Source organism: Bos indicus, chromosome 29, assembly GCF_029378745.1.
Source record: "Bos indicus isolate NIAB-ARS_2022 breed Sahiwal x Tharparkar chromosome 29, NIAB-ARS_B.indTharparkar_mat_pri_1.0, whole genome shotgun sequence".
NCBI classification, from domain to species: domain Eukaryota; kingdom Metazoa; phylum Chordata; class Mammalia; order Artiodactyla; family Bovidae; genus Bos; species Bos indicus.
In genome coordinates, this window is record NC_091788.1 from 26,515,096 (window position 1) to 26,530,705 (window position 15,610).

General features: G+C 40.2%; 1 protein-coding gene across 1 annotated transcript in view; it reads left to right on the forward strand.

The window, feature by feature from the left end:
- SPTY2D1 (SPT2 chromatin protein domain containing 1) overlaps positions 1–15,610 on the forward strand; it is a 19,129-nt gene continuing 3,519 nt past the window's right edge. Inside the window, exons 1-5 of the mRNA XM_019954907.2 lie at positions 1–233; positions 9,373–9,487; positions 10,558–12,081; positions 13,661–13,835; positions 14,998–15,075. Coding sequence (XP_019810466.2) covers positions 174–233; positions 9,373–9,487; positions 10,558–12,081; positions 13,661–13,835; positions 14,998–15,075 — 1,952 coding nt within the window. The 5' untranslated portion in view covers positions 1–173. The remainder of the gene's footprint in view (positions 234–9,372; positions 9,488–10,557; positions 12,082–13,660; positions 13,836–14,997; positions 15,076–15,610) is intronic.

A 15,610-nucleotide genomic window follows, 5' to 3' on the forward strand; every position in this document is an offset into this window, starting at 1 on the left:
TCTGGAGGAAAGTGGGCGGGCAGACGGCATTGGAAAGCGCCGGAAGTGGTCGTGCAGAGGAGGGGTGGGAGAGAGGCTGGCCAGACAGATCATTAGGCTGTTGCTGGTCGCCTCGGTAAGGCGCGCTTTCCCTCCTCTCCGAGAGGCTGGCCCAGTCCTCCTCCTCGACCAGAATGGACTTTAGGGAAATTCTCCTGATAGCTTCCAAAGCGCAGGGTGTCAACAACGTGCCGGTAAGTATCAGCCGGGGCGCGACTATAGGAGATCCTGGTCTTCAAGTTCCGAGTGTGTGGTCCTTGGAACTTCCAGGAATCAGCACACCGGCTCCAGGATAAGAAAGATCTGGACGCCGTATTTTTTCTTTTTTTACTTTTGGACATGTACTTCTGGGTACAGGGGGGTGAAGTTACTGGGGGCTTGAGATAAGCAAGCGAGTGCGTGCTGACGAGCGGATTTGGTTTGTTTCGGCTTAGTTACCCCTACAACTTGAACTTTGCGTTTAGGGTATTTTAGAGTTGCGTGAAAGCTGGAGAGTAGAGCCGTGCCTGGCACGTAGTGGAATCTAATGCTCGTAGTTTCTAGCTTCGGCATAAACTTCAACCCAGAGGTTGGGGAGTTCAGGAGTATTAGGGACTTGGCCTGATAGTTTTTGAGCTGATTTTCCGCTGATCTTTGAGTCAAACGTTGTGTAGTTTCCCGAACAAGTTTTTAAACTTGTGTTCCCCACCCACTCAGCCAACCAGGTGATTGAATTATCACCTCCCTAGGAAGGGAGTGTGAGTGGATTCCACGAAATTTTGGCCAACAGAATGAGAGAAATAGTTTCAGTTTCCGTTTACCTGTGGTCTTCCAGATTAGTTGTTGTTTGAAATCTAGGTCCCATTTACCCTGTGAGGTTCGCTAATTCGCTGAGCGGTGTAAGACTTCAGTATCTAAATGCGGTAGTGGTGGTGAGGGCCTGGTTTGCGAGGGTGTAGCTGTTTTGCATAAACTAATCATTTCAGGATCCTCAGATGGTACCACAGCCCCAGCTGTAAACCGATAAATTGCATTGTGATACCTGCGGTTTGAGCGACGAGGTGTGGAGCTCAAACGGCGCTCTTTTTAAGTCAGTTCAACTAGATCTTACTAAGCTCTCATCATGTGTTCTGCATTTCTTAGATTTTTGTATACTTGCAATATTTATTTTCCTCTCCTGTGCTCATTCTTTTACTCTTTTGAAGATATTGATGTAAAAATAACTGGTAAATAAAACCGATATTGATCAGTTTATTGTATGTATTCGCATCCCATCTCAAATACTCTGAATGATCTTGAAGTTATGAAACCTTGAAAGACAGAATTATTTTCAGCCTCTGTAAATTTCCTAGGCAAGTCAATATTGGATCTAGTAGCATTTATCTTTGCATAATTGGGTCCATATTTCTTTCTACATCCTCCTCAATTTCAGTGGAGGTCAAAGAAAGATAATACTTGCCCTGAAGCCCAGGACTGTGGAAGAATCAGAACCAAGTTAGTTGTTTCTTCTAAAAACCAAAGATCGCTGACAGAGAAGTACATATTTCTAGAGAGGGAGATTTCAAATTATGTCTGTATTTCAGAATATATACATTACTGATCTATGATTGGAATAACAAAGATTGGAAGCAGAAAGGAAAATGGGTGAATTGGTGAGGTCATTTAAAATTTAATAGATGAATATAGGCATATACTTCATGAAAGTATGTTTTTCCCTCCCACTCGCCCCAAAAGCTAGTGAGCCTGGAGGTTTCATTTAGTTATCAGCACTATAATCCTTATCTTTTTACTTCAGATAAAAGTAAAACACAAAAGAAATTATTGAGGAATAGAGCAAGATTGTGTTAAATTTCATCCATGATCTTAAGTCATCTGATTGTTTTAAGTTATATTGTTTATCAGCTCCAAGTGAAGCCTTTTAGCTCACGCTATGAGTTCTGAAATCTAACATACTGCACAGTGTGAGAGTACTACAAAGCAAGTATCCTTATAAACCAACATCCAAGTCAAACAGCATTACAATACACACACACCACACACACGCACACATACCCTGCTTCACAAATACTGAGTTATCCATCCTTCTCTAGGGCTTGGTTTGTATTTCTCTTTTAGCCATCTTTGTCCCCACCTTCCATTTGGATCGTATCATAGTTGACTTTGAATTTCAGTCATCAAGTTCCTTTTTCACACCTTTGTTACAGAAAGGAAATATACTGGCGTTGATTAGACTAAAATCCAAGGGAGGCTAAAATCTGAAACACCTGTACAGCCACTTTGAACTCTTTATTTAAAGAAATGTCTACTATATCTGACTTGAAAAGCAATGAACAGTTCCTATTTGGGACAGCTTTCGTTCATATTGTTTCTTTTTAAGAGAAATAGTTATCTGTAAAAGATTTTGGTTAAAACCAAAGGAGGATTGCATCATGCCTAGAAATACCAGGCGTGCTGTCTTTTCCCAGTGGAAAACTGAATACAAAAAAACCCCACAGCTGATCAAGGTGATGTAACCAGTCACTGTTATTAGCTTTGTTTATATATAAAGGAGAAAAGATATTTTGGGTAACTTTACCCTTAATATTTTTCTCACTGAGTTCCTCTAGCAAAAGCAGGTTTCAAGTAACTATAATTGATGTCTTGTGGTGCACAAAGCAAGATACATGGTTTTTCTCACAGTCAGACTGAAAACTGTCCCAGGAAAGATACTGTAACTGTGGTGTGACCCTCAAATCAGAAAGTAAAGAGGAAGCCTTCATATGGTATTAGAGATATAAGGATTTGGGGGTCTGTGGACCCTTGAGGTGAACAGTAAAATGAGTCAGTTTTCCATATACATATAGCCACTCTTTTTTAGATTCTTTTCCCATATAGGTCATTACAGAGTACTGAGTAGAGTTGCCTCTGCTATATATGCATGCTCAGTCACTCAGCCGTGCTGGACTTTTTTCGACCCCACGAGCCTTCCAGGCTCCTCTTTTCATGAGGTTCTCCAAAGATACTGGAGTGGGTTGCTATTCCCTTTTCCAGGGGATCTTCCTGACCTATAGATTGAACCTGGGTCTCCTGCATTGCAGGTGGATTCTATACTGTCTGAGCCACCAGGAAAGCCTGTGCAATACACTAGGTCTTTATTATCGATTTTATGTATAGTAGTGTATATATTTCAGCCCCAATCATCCAGTTTATCCCTCTTCCCCATTCCCTCTGGTAACCATCAGTTTGTTTTTTACATTTGTGACTATTTCTGTTTTGTAAATAAGTTCATTTGTACCATTTTTTTAGGTTCCACATTTATCATGTATTTGTCTTTCTCTGTCTTGACTTCACTCAGTATGATAATCTCTAGGTCCATCCATGTTACTGCAAATGGCATTATTTCATTCTTTTTATGGCTAAGTAATACTCCGTTGTATCCAATCCTCCTCTATCCACTTCTCTGTCGGTGGATACTTAGGTTGCTTCCATATATCTTGGCTGTTGTAAATAGTGCTGCAGTGAACATTGGGTGCATGTATCTTTTTTTTGCATGTTATCTTTTGAATAATGGTTTTCTCTGGATATATGCCCAGGAGTGGGATTGCTGGATCATATGGTAGGTAGTTCTATATTTAGTTTTTTTAAGGAACCTCCATACTGTTCTCCATAATGATTGTACCAATTTACTTTCTAATCAGCAGTGTAACAGGGTTCCCCTTTCTCCATACCCCCTCCAGTATTTATTGTTTATAGATTTTTTGATTATGGCCATTCTGACTGTATGAGGTGATATGTGATTGTAGTTTTGATTTGCATTTCTCTAATAATTAGTGCTGTTGAGTATCTTTTCATGTGCTTTTTGTCCATCTGTAATATTGCCCCACGGAGATTGTGTTCTCTTTCTCATCACTACCTAGGCAATCTCTTTATGAATAGTAAGGATAATAACAACAGCAATTAGCATTTATAATGCTTACTTTGTGCCAGGCACTGTTCTAAGCACTTTCTATATATTAATTAGTTTAATCATCATAGTAACCATATAAGGAAGGTTGTTTTACAGATAAGGAAACTGAGGTTCAGGGAGACGAAGAAACATTTCCAAAGTCACACAGCTAAAAAGTGGCAGGGCTAGTAATGGCCGAGCAGAGAATCTAGTCCAGGCAAAGTGGCTGCAGAGTTCTTTCTTAATCATGACCCTGTGTTGAAAGAGGAGAGTCTATTGGAAATGGGGTGATGAGGAAGGTTGTCATCTATAAAGCCTGAATCCATCTAGTTCCCTACCCCCAACTCCAACCCAATAGAGCCTTAGGCAGCAACCCCGTTGTTTTTTTGATGACACTTCTCACTGTACAGTAAAGTCTGATGGGAGAGAAATTTAAAGGCTAAACTAACAGCATTTGAAAACTGGTGAATAGAGATTTACAGGCTGTTTGGGAGAGTGCCAGCATGGTTAACGGAAATAGAGTCTGAGACTGGGGGAAGGTTCTGTGATGGACTTGTTTGGAGTAATGGCATTGGCTAGGAAGCAGGTGGAAGTTAAGGAGGGGCATGTAAGAATGAAGTTAGAGCTAGAGATGAAAGTGTTGGGATTAAGTTAGAAGTGAGGCACATTGTAATAGGAAAACTTTTGCCCCAGAGTCAGGAGATCTAGATTCTAATTCAGTCTTTGCTACAAATGGTATGAGTGATAGCCAGTAAATATACAGTTATCCTTTTTGGGCCATTTCTAACATGAGGTTGAACTAGAGACTCTGAGGTATCCATCTGAAACTATACTTTGTAATCAGGTATAGTTTTATAAACAGTAATAGTAAAATTTATATTTGACCTCTTAGCAGTCTTGAATAGCATGCTTTTTGGTGGTTTTATTTTCACTCTCTTAGCCACCCAGCTAAGCAAGCCTAATGCATATCAGTGGTTTTCCAGGCTGCATTCATTCCTTGACTACGATGTATTGAGAGGATTGTAGAAGTTGTATAGTCATTAAAGTTAAGGATATATCCTTTGAATATTTCTAACTCTGATTTCTAACCAATGATAAATCTCTATATAAAAGCATCAGAATATTTGTTTTTTACAGTTACAACAATATATTATCTCTCGAGTAAAGAAGAACTTTCAAGAAGGAATTGCTGTTGATTCCTATATATTAATAACATATTTGGTGAACATGTATTTCCACACTGAAAACTCCTGATTTTCTTAATCTGACTGTGACAGTATGGTTTCAGTGCAAGGAACACGTATGTTTAAAGTGACTTAATGTTTTCTAGGTCTCTTGGCTTCAGAATCACAAATCTTGGCAGAATCTCTGATACTGCATTTAGATGGCATAAGCTTCACTGTTGTGGATCATTCACTGGGGCCCAGCGGAATGACTGAGTTGGCCTGCAGTGTAATAAAATGGATACTCTTAGGATAAAAGAAACTCTTGTCCAGCTGCTTTTCATGAAGCTCAGACAATGAAACAGCCTGGTGCCTTGAATCAGATTCAGAATTGATGGGTACATCTTGATGTGTTGCCGCTAGAGCTAAATGTGACCATCTGATGTGGGAGAAAGTGCCAAATAGTTCTCCTGCCTTATTAAATGGCATACAGTGTAATCCCAGCCTGAAGCTTTCTTTTAAATACGTGGTTCTCTGCTGGGCGCCCCATGATGGGGAAGGAAACTGTCTAATAAAATGTTCTATTATAGGAAATCTTCTAATACCAGGGTCTGACTGCAACCCCTTTTTCAAAAGTCTAGCCAGCTCAGTGTTAAGAAGGTCTATAGTGATAGACCCAAGAGAAAGGAAAGCATTCGTTCACAGAAAACTTTGTATACATATGTTCACAGAGCCTTATTCATAATAGCCAAAAAGCAGAAACAATCTACATATCCATTAACTGATGATTAGATAAATGTGGTATAATCCATATAATGAAATATTCATCCAGAAAAGCAATGAAGTACTGACATATGTTACAGCATGAACTTTTAAAACATTAAGTGAAAGTGGTAAGATATTAATACAAAGGACCCCCGCAGCAGTTAGGGGTCTCCAGAAAGACAGAACCAGTAGGATCTGTTTTAGGAAATTGGCTCACATAATTGTGGGGACTGGCAAGTCTGAAATTTGTAGGACAGGCTGGAAACTCAGGCTGGAGTTAATACTGTAGTCTGTCAGGAATGGGATGTGAATAAGGTTTGCCATCTATAAAACCTGAATCCGCCTCTCTACTCCAGCCTACTAAAGCCTTGGGCAGGAACTTATATTTTGTGATGACACTTCTCAGTGTCCAGTAAAGTCTGATGGGATAGAGTTTCTCATAGAAATTCTGGAGCAGATGGAGAAAAAGTTTTTTGAATTGGAAAATCTTAGATACTTTGAATTATCACTTATCTATATAGTATCTGTGGCTTCTAGAGTTTATTTTATGATGCATTATCAATCACTATGTGTATATACTGGGTGCATGATTTCATTTATATGAAGTGTCTAGAATTGGCAAATCCACAGAAGCAGAAAGAACATTAGTGGCTGCCAAGGCCATAGTGAGGGGAGTGGGGAATGGCTGCTGAAGGGTAAGGGATTTCTTTTTGGGAAGGTGAAAATGCTCTGGAAATAGATAGTGGTGATGGTTGTACAACTCTGGGAATATACTAGTACACACTAAATGGGTGGATTTTATGGTTTGTGAATTGTATCCCATTAAAAATGTTTTAAAAAGATCACTGTCTCTGGAGGCCTAGCCCCCCTTTTTTTTCCTGCCCCAAATTTCTACATTTTGATCTAAATTTTGCCTAAGAGAATATTTTAATATTCTCCTGGTATCTGCCTTTGAGTGCATCAAGCTACAGAGGATGTAAGAAGCTATTAATTATGACTCAGCTCAAGTCAGTAAATAAGATCAAGCCTCATCAAGCAGGACCTTGTCCTACGTAAATTGTTTCCCAGCAGACCCACGAAATAAGACACTTTATAGATTTATTGAATTCCTTCTCCATCATAGGGACAGGACAAGGACAGCAAAATTGTTGAGTTAAATGTGAGGCCAGCTTAGTAAGTATCCTTAAGGATTGGAGGTCTTTTTTTAAACAAAGCTGAATTTGAAATTGGCATGTGAATTGATGAAAATAGGTGTATACTTGGAAAGAAGCTCAGTGTAGCTTTGTTCTCCGCTGAGTGACTCCGAGTTCCTGACCCCCCCTCGCTGCTCTCTTGTGCTCCACCTTTCCTGTGTTCATGCTCCTCCGCTGGTGTTTCCCAGAGTGCAGTACACATGGCTCTTGCGTCACCATGGTTTTAGGGGACTCATACATACTTTTTATTCTCATAGATGCATATTTTTAAAATGATATTTTGATAGAATTTGGGAAGATATAACTAGCCTTTCAAGCCTGTCGTTTCATGAGTATTATTGCTTGAGGTAAAGGTGCAATAATAAGTCTTGGTGTTCAGTCTACATATTTTCTTAAAATTAGTAAATAATAATACAGTTGGCATACTAAAAGGGCAAAAATCATGACAGTGATATGGGAGTGACTGAAGCTTACTAAACACGGTATTATACTATATCCCATTGACACTATTTTTCTCTTTTGGTGTCTGTATTTAGTCAAGAATACTTAACCCACTACCTACCTATTTAAGTGCCAGGTTAGGAAGAAAGATACAGACCTTGAAATCAAATTAGAAAGTACTCACTTGCTCACTTGAAATACCTAGGTAACAAACTAATCCTATTTTAAATAATTAACATTAAGATTGGTATTTTGGGGCAGGGGGAGCCCTGTATTAAGCTTCGATTTGGCAGGTGAATCTGGGCTATATAGTTGGCAGGGAGAGAAATACTTGGAGCTTTGGCAGCACAAATGCACCCTTCTTCTCATATATCTACCTGATGTGAGTGTGCGCCTCTGCTTATGAGTTTATGTGTCTTATGCAACTTGAATCATCTTCACAGTAGCCCTTCTGTTAAGAAAATGTGTGTTCCCTATGAATAAGACCTATGTTTGAGGTTCTTGTAACCACGGCAGATTTTATGTCTATATAATTAGGTAAGCAGTATTCTCTTTCTCCTATCTTCCTTTCCCTCTCCTTTTCTCCCTTAAACATTGGGCCAATCCACTATGGAAAGGGCCTGCAACTAAATTTACAAAGAGAGGGACTTGCTAAAGAATTTCACTGTGGCAGCCAAGGTGACTGAGAAAGGAATCTGGATGCTCTCTTGGGATTTCTCTGTGTGAGGGACGTGTCAGGTCTCAAGCATTGCCATCACTCAGGATTTTCAGGTCAGATTAGGGCCTGCTTTCTTGGCCAGCTGCTTCATGGGTAGACTAACTTAGCTGGAACTTCCAGCCTGTTTCAAGATGCCTTCTGTTTGGCAGCTGTATAGTAAGCAGGAGTCCTTTGGCTTTCCTCCAGAATTTCATACACATTTTGGGAGTCACTTTTTTGGTTCCTTAGTAGCTCAATTTGTTCTCATAGGTTAACGTTTCTTTTTAAACTAGCACAGCAACAAGGTTGAGTGGATAAGAACGTCATCTGCCCAAGATGAAAGAAGGGCATTAAAAAATTCTTATTTCCTAGCCCGTAAGTTTAATGTGAGATGGTCCTAGAGAGTAATCATCCTGGTCTGAGTTATTAGCTCTGTTTAATTATACTTCTCTAATGATTATTCTAGTTTTAGTCATTTCCCAGTGCAATTGCATAAAAATCAAAGACCAGAGAAATACCATCTGTTTCAGGATGATGTTAGTACCTTGGGTGATCTGGAAACTTGTCTGAAATGATTTGTGTGGAGAATTAATATTTAATGAATATAGAGCTACACTTAAAGGTTACAGAGACTGGGACCCTTCTTGCTGCTTCGATTTCTTTGAAATGCCTTTTAGCTATGGTTTGCCACCTCCTTTGCCTGAGATCACAGTAGGATCTCGGTATTTAATGTTGTAGGCAAGATAACCAGTGTAGCAGCTGAAAACCACCTGGAGTGGGTATGCAGGAGGATAACAGTTGTGATAGTTTTTTCTACTATGGACTTGGAAACTTCTGAAGAAGGATACTCTTTTAAATCAGAATTCTAGAACAGTCTTTTTTAGTGGTGATTTTTTTCAATTCCCCCAGTCCAGGTACCTTTTTGGGAAAATAGCTTGAAAATGGTGTTTCTGTGAGTTGTTCATTTATGTATTGTTGAAGATGTTTAAAGAAACTCTACACCTGGAAACAGGCATATGTAATCATTTTTAGCCTGAAATTTTATAGCTGAGCTTTCATGAGGGTTATGTGGTCTCTTAATTATTCAGAATAGGTTTTTTTAGTCAACATTTAGACCTTTCTATTGTTTCAAAGTTAATTTTATGTAACTCTTACTCGTTTTATTTTTAGAAAAGATACAGTTTGGCAGTGGGACCTCCCAAAAAAGACCCAAAAGTTAAGGGTGTCCAGTCAGCAGCTGTCCAGGCTTTTCTCAGAAGGAAAGAAGAGGAGCTCAGACGAAAAGGTATGGATCTATAGCCTTATTCTCAGTTCTAAAGTCTTCTGTCTTCACAGCTGGCTTGTAACTAACCAAGGGATGCTTGTAATATCCTAAGCGGCTATTGGATTTGTTGTGTATGTGTCTGAGTCAGCTGTATTTGTAGCATTATATATGTTCTTATGTTGGTCATTTGTATAGATGTTTTCTTTTATTTCCTCTTCAAAATTAAAAGCTTTTTGGGAATAGTGACCATATCTTCTAGTTGATCATATTAGCAACTCCAGTAAGAATTCCATTCTTTTCCCTTGGTTCTTTTTTTTTCTTTGTACTTTTAATTGATGTGTAGTTGATTTACAATGTTGTAACACTCTCTGCTATGCAGCAAAGTGGCTCAGTTATACACATATAGACATTTAAAAAATACTCTTTTCCACTGTTGTTGTTTGTTTGTTTATTTTTGTAGGCTTTTTCCTTTCCTTTTTTTGCCTGTACTGTACAGCCTGTGTAATCTTAGTTTCCCAACCAGGAATTAAATCTGGGACCACAGCAGTGAAAAGTGCTGAGTCCTAACCACCAGACCACAGGAAACTCCCTCTTAACCTTAGTTTTGAATCTGTTTCTACCTACTTTGTATTTTAATTTTTTAAAATATACAGAGTACTATCTAAAAGGTTAAAAATAGGGATAGTTTTTGAAAACCAGTAAACTCAAGCAGTAGTTGTACTTTATGCAAATGACAAGGAAACTGATTAAGTTTGAGTATCCATTGATTCATAATTAATGACTATTAAGTGGGTACTAATATTCTCTTAACTTGGTATATTTATTTAGTATGAACTATTTTCTGTATTTAAGCTAAAAGCCAAGACTCTCCCTTGCTTAGTCATATAGAAAAACCCACATGTGATCCACTCATTGTGTAAAGATGACTCATTGATAATTGTTTGAATGACTTCCTCATTTGATTCTTAGAAGTTTTCAAATTTCTTCAAACCGTAGCTTGAATGTTGCTTGGTTTCGGCCACCTACTGATTTCAGATAAATGTACAGTTTTATCAAGACCTTGAAATAATGTGTTGTTTTGTCTTTTTCAGCCTTAGAAGAGAAGAGGAGAAAGGAAGAACTAGTGAAAAAGCGAATTGAGCTAAAACATGACAAGAAAGCAAGAGCTATGGCCAAGAGGACAAAGGATAATTTCCACGGTTACAATGGGATTCCTGTTGAGGAAAAGTCAAGGAAGAGGCAGGCAATGCAAAGTCACACTAGCCAGGGAACAGACCAAGAGTACGAGATGGAAGAAGAGGATGAATTCTTAGAATACAATCAAGCAGAGTCAGAGCAGGAGTACGAGGAAGAACAAGAACCTCCCAAAGTTGAAAGCAAACCAAAGGTCCCCCTTAAAAGTGCCCCACCAGTCATGAACTTCAATGATCTGCTCAGGCTGGCTGAGAAAAAGCAGTATGAGCCAGTGGAGATAAAGGTAGTGAAGAAGACAGAAGAGCGGCCCATGACTGCAGAAGAACTTAGGGAGCGAGAATTCCTTGAACGAAAGCGGAGGAAAAGGACACCTGAGACAGATGCAAGACTACCGCCAACCAGAAGAGTACCCTCTCAGAAAGAGGGTGTGGGCACAAAGCTTAGCAGAGGCTCTGGAGACACGCATCCTCCTTGCAAGGGTACTGTCCTTCCTCATCCTGAGAAGAAACCCAGACCCAGCCCAGCTGATGAGAAACGCCTGCATTTGTCTTCGTCCAAATCCGTGCCAGGGGAGAGGACCAAAGTAGCCCCTGGCAGTTGCTCCCAATCCTCGCTTCATGAGGGCCGTGATAGACCTGTTTTCAATGGGGCTGGAAAGCCCCACCCCAGCACCTATTCACCAAGTGTCCCAAAGACTTCTGCTAAAGGGCCTCAGAAATCTGCTACCGAGCACAAAGCCAAAAAATCTCCTCCCCATCCTAGCCATTCCAGGCCTGGACCCATGGCCACTCCACACAATAAGGCCAAGAGTCCAGGTGTCAGGCCGCCAGGCAGCAGCTCCAGCTCAGCCCCTGGGCGGCCTAGTACAGGGACTGCCCGGCCCACGGTTAGTTCTGGCCCCATGCCCAAGCGCCAGAATGGCAGCTCCAACTCAGGACCCGAGCGATCAGTCAGTGGGAACAGGAAGCTAACCAGTGACTTCAGTCCCCCAGGACGGACAGTCAGTGGTACAAGTGGCCTTGGTCGACCTGCCAGCAGCTCAGGTGGCCCTGGGCGACCTGTCAGTGGCTCCAGTGGTTCTGGGCGACCCGTGGGCAGCTCTGGGGGCCCTGGGCGGCCTGTAAGCAGTCTTCATGACCATCGACGACCAATGAGTGGCTCAGGCCCCCCTGGGCGGTCAATCAGTGGCCCTGGCCGGTCAGTCAGTGGCCCAGCTCCAGCTGGACGACCTGTCAGCAGTTCAGGCCCTGGTAGACCAGTGAGCAGCTTGGGACCCGGGCGAACAGTTAATACCTCAGGTCCCCCTCTGAAGCCCAAATGCACTGTTGTCTCAGAAACAATTTCTTCCAAGAATATAATCAGCCGACCCAGCAATGGACAGATGAATGGAATGAAGCCATCCTTATCTGGCTACAGATCTGGTAAGATTTCCCCTTATCCTTAAAGTATTTATTTGTCACTAGGAAATTGGAAAGAATGCTTTGTTTTACAGAACCAAAGATGCTGTGAATTCTGTGTGCTTTTAAATGTATTCTTGTGTTGATAGAATCCTGATGTTTTGTCTGTCCTGTGCCAGAGAGTTCTTTTAGTAACTATGGCTTGGAAAAGTCTTTAGAAAGAGACTTATCTGGGGCCCTGTTTGTTCACCTCTGTAATGTTTCCAAGTGCAATAAGCTTAGCTATGGAATTTGTATGATAGGATAAGTGTATATTGTATATGCCTTTTGTGGTTTGATAGGATAAGTATGTATTGTATATGCCTTTTGTGGTTCAATGAATGAATTCATCTTTACCTCTTCATGAAGACTAAGTGCCTGTCTTCAGGGACTGGAGTGTATTTGTAAGCTTGAAGCCTTTTGGTGCATAACTGATCCCATCAAATATTGTTGAGCACCCATGATATGCCAGGAATGATTTCAGACTGTCCTTGTGTTTCTGTTCCTCAGAGTGGCCCTAAGCTACCAGTCCTTTAGGAATCTATTGTCCCAAGGTATGGGATCATTGTTGGCACCTATTAACTGCTAGATCATCGTATCTACACGGTAGTAAGGATTTGTTGAAGCACTTGTTAGACACCATGGAGAATATAAAAAGAAACAAAAGATGATATTCCATGTGTTAAACTTGCTACTTTCGTCAAAACATTGGTTCTCAACCAAGGACAGTTTCATCCCTGGTGAACATTTGGCAACATGTGGAGACGTTTTTGATTGACACAAGTGGGGTGGGCTGCTACTGCCACCTAGTAGATGGAGGCCACGGACGCCATTACCCTTCACTGTACGGGACAGCTCCTCACAGCCAACAGCTGACCTAAAATGTCAAAGTGCTGAAGTTAAGGAATTCTGAGCTAAGGAGACAAGCCATGCATATTAAAAACAACTGTAGAACAACAAAGGGAGTGTCTATAATCAAGGACTAGAAAGCAGTTGTTCCCAGATACTAGTCTGTTGATCAGTGCCTGTCTTTTGCAAAATTTTAAATCAGTCTTTTGGCAAAATGACAAAAATAAGGTTGGTGTGGTAAGTTTTTCCTTTTAGTCAGAGTTGCTCAGTTCGAACAATGATCCATTTCTGAGACTCTTTCATACTCCACTGGACTTTTAAAAACTGTAGTGGAATTATAATAAATAGTAGACTGTTATCTTTGGTGTCTCTTTTTGGCAAGATTAAAATTTGTGTTCCTTCAGTGATTTGTAACTTTTTTATTTTCTCTTTAAGAAATTTTACTAGTCTTTTAAATCCAAAAGAATAGAAACTACTAAGCTAGAAAAATGTAACAGTTCTGGTAAGCCTTGGGACAGAGAAATTCTATTCCTTGTTAAGTACCATGAAGCAACAGAGAGGATTGTAGTAGTGAGTTCACACTAGGGGCCAGCCTGCTGGCTCTGGTTTTTGAGGCTGCCATGTTAATGAGGTCTTAGTATCTCAGCTTGCATAGGACTTTGTTGGGACTATTACATTTTACTGCTCTTATAAATAATGGCCTTTCTATTCTTAGGTCCTCAAAGGCTTCCCTTTCCTAGTGGTTACAAAAGGCAGCGAGAATATGAAGAGGAGGAAGATGATGAAGAAGAATATGACTCTGAAATGGAAGACTTTATTGAAGATGAAGGAGAACCTCAGGAAGAAATATCCAAGCACATTAGAGAAATCTTTGGCTATGACCGAAAAAAGTAAGGATAAAGAAGATTTATTTATATATATATATATATATATATTTATATATGTGTGTATATATATATATACACTTTTATTTTGAATAATCCATTCTATGGGGAAAAAATAAACATTAATAGTAGAGGCATTGAATACAATTCTTAATTAGGAATCCTTCAATGATTGTTTAGATTTACTTTTTTGGCACTTAGTATTTAAGAATGAATGCAGAATTATGTAGTTACTTGTATAAGGGCCAATAAGTATCCCTATTTAACTGTTGTCCTTATAAGATGTATATTTGATAAGAGTGAAGCAGCTTGGTATAGTAGATATGGCGTGGCTTTGAAATAAAAAAACCATCCACAGAGCTATGTTGAAAGTCTGATCTGACACCTGCTTTTCTTTGGTGTAAAAGCTACGCAGAAGTGTGGTTCCTGAACAGCACCATGGAACCAACAGCATTGACATCACTTGGGAACCTGTTAGAAATGCAGGCTTGCAGGCCCCAGCTTAGATCTAAATCCAGACTAGCTTTATAAGGTTCCCCAGTGGTTCACAGCAACCTTAAAGATTGAGAAGCACTGATGGAGAGGAAAAATTGGGGTTTAGATTAAAGTTCCACAGCTTACTAGCTGGATAAACTTGAGTCAGTTATTTTTCAAATGACACTTGGGAAGATTAAATGAGGTAACATACAGTTGACCCACAACAGTGTGAGGGTTGGGGAAAATCCACGTGTAACTTAAGAGTCAGCCCTCTGTATGTATGATTCCTCTGTGTACAAATTCCTCCCTCTCTGCGGTTCCATGTGTACAGATGCAACCAATTCTTGTGCCCTACTGCAGCATGAAAAAGAAATCTTTGAGTAAGAGGACCCATGTAGTTCACACCTGTGGTGTTCGAGGGCCAGCTGTACGTGTAAATTAGTCAGCACTTGTTTTCTCCTTTGATGTCACAGATATGAGAAATTAGAAGGGCTCGTATAATTTATCTTTACTTCAGAAACTCCCCTTTACCCAACCTCTGCCCATCCTACTCCCTGCAAACAAGGAGGAATAATCCTAAATATATGTTTGATTTAGTTATAAAGATGTTGGTTTTAAAAACAAGATGTAGTTCTTTTGGAAAGTTGGGTTTTTTATTTTTTCCTAACAACTTTGATTTTTTTCTTACCAGATACAAAGATGAAAGCGATTATGCCTTACGTTACATGGAGAGTAGTTGGAAGGAGCAGCAGAAAGAAGAAGCAAAGAGGTAAGTAAGCACAAGCTACACGTGTGGAAATTCCTAAAAAATTCCTGTTCCCTGCTTCAGATGCATCCTTGGGAGCTGGGGCTTTCGGCCACTCAGTTTAAATTCCAATCCTGCTTGCTTGCTGTGGGCTTCAGACAAAGTAGCCTTTTAAATCTGCTTTCCCATTTGTAAGCTGGGAATGTACTGTTTTTCCTCACTGAGGTTTTGTGAGGATTCAGATCATGTGTGCATGTTGCGCGGTGCACCGCCTCACCCGTAGGCACACAGTAAATGCTAGAGCTCCCCACATCCCGCTGTTGCATGTTGTTCTTTTTCTTTTCCCATCCTTAACTCCCTGTCCACATGAGATACATCGCAGTCTTGCTGACCTTTACTGCCACTGACCTCAAGGACCCGATGAGGGATATTATATTCCTGATGTTGGATTCCTGTTTGACTATCAAACAAATAATCATTTCTTATGTAGGGGTAACAAGTGATTACTTCATTTATAGTGTTAACTTGATGAAATAATTCACCTCATTCTCAACCCAAA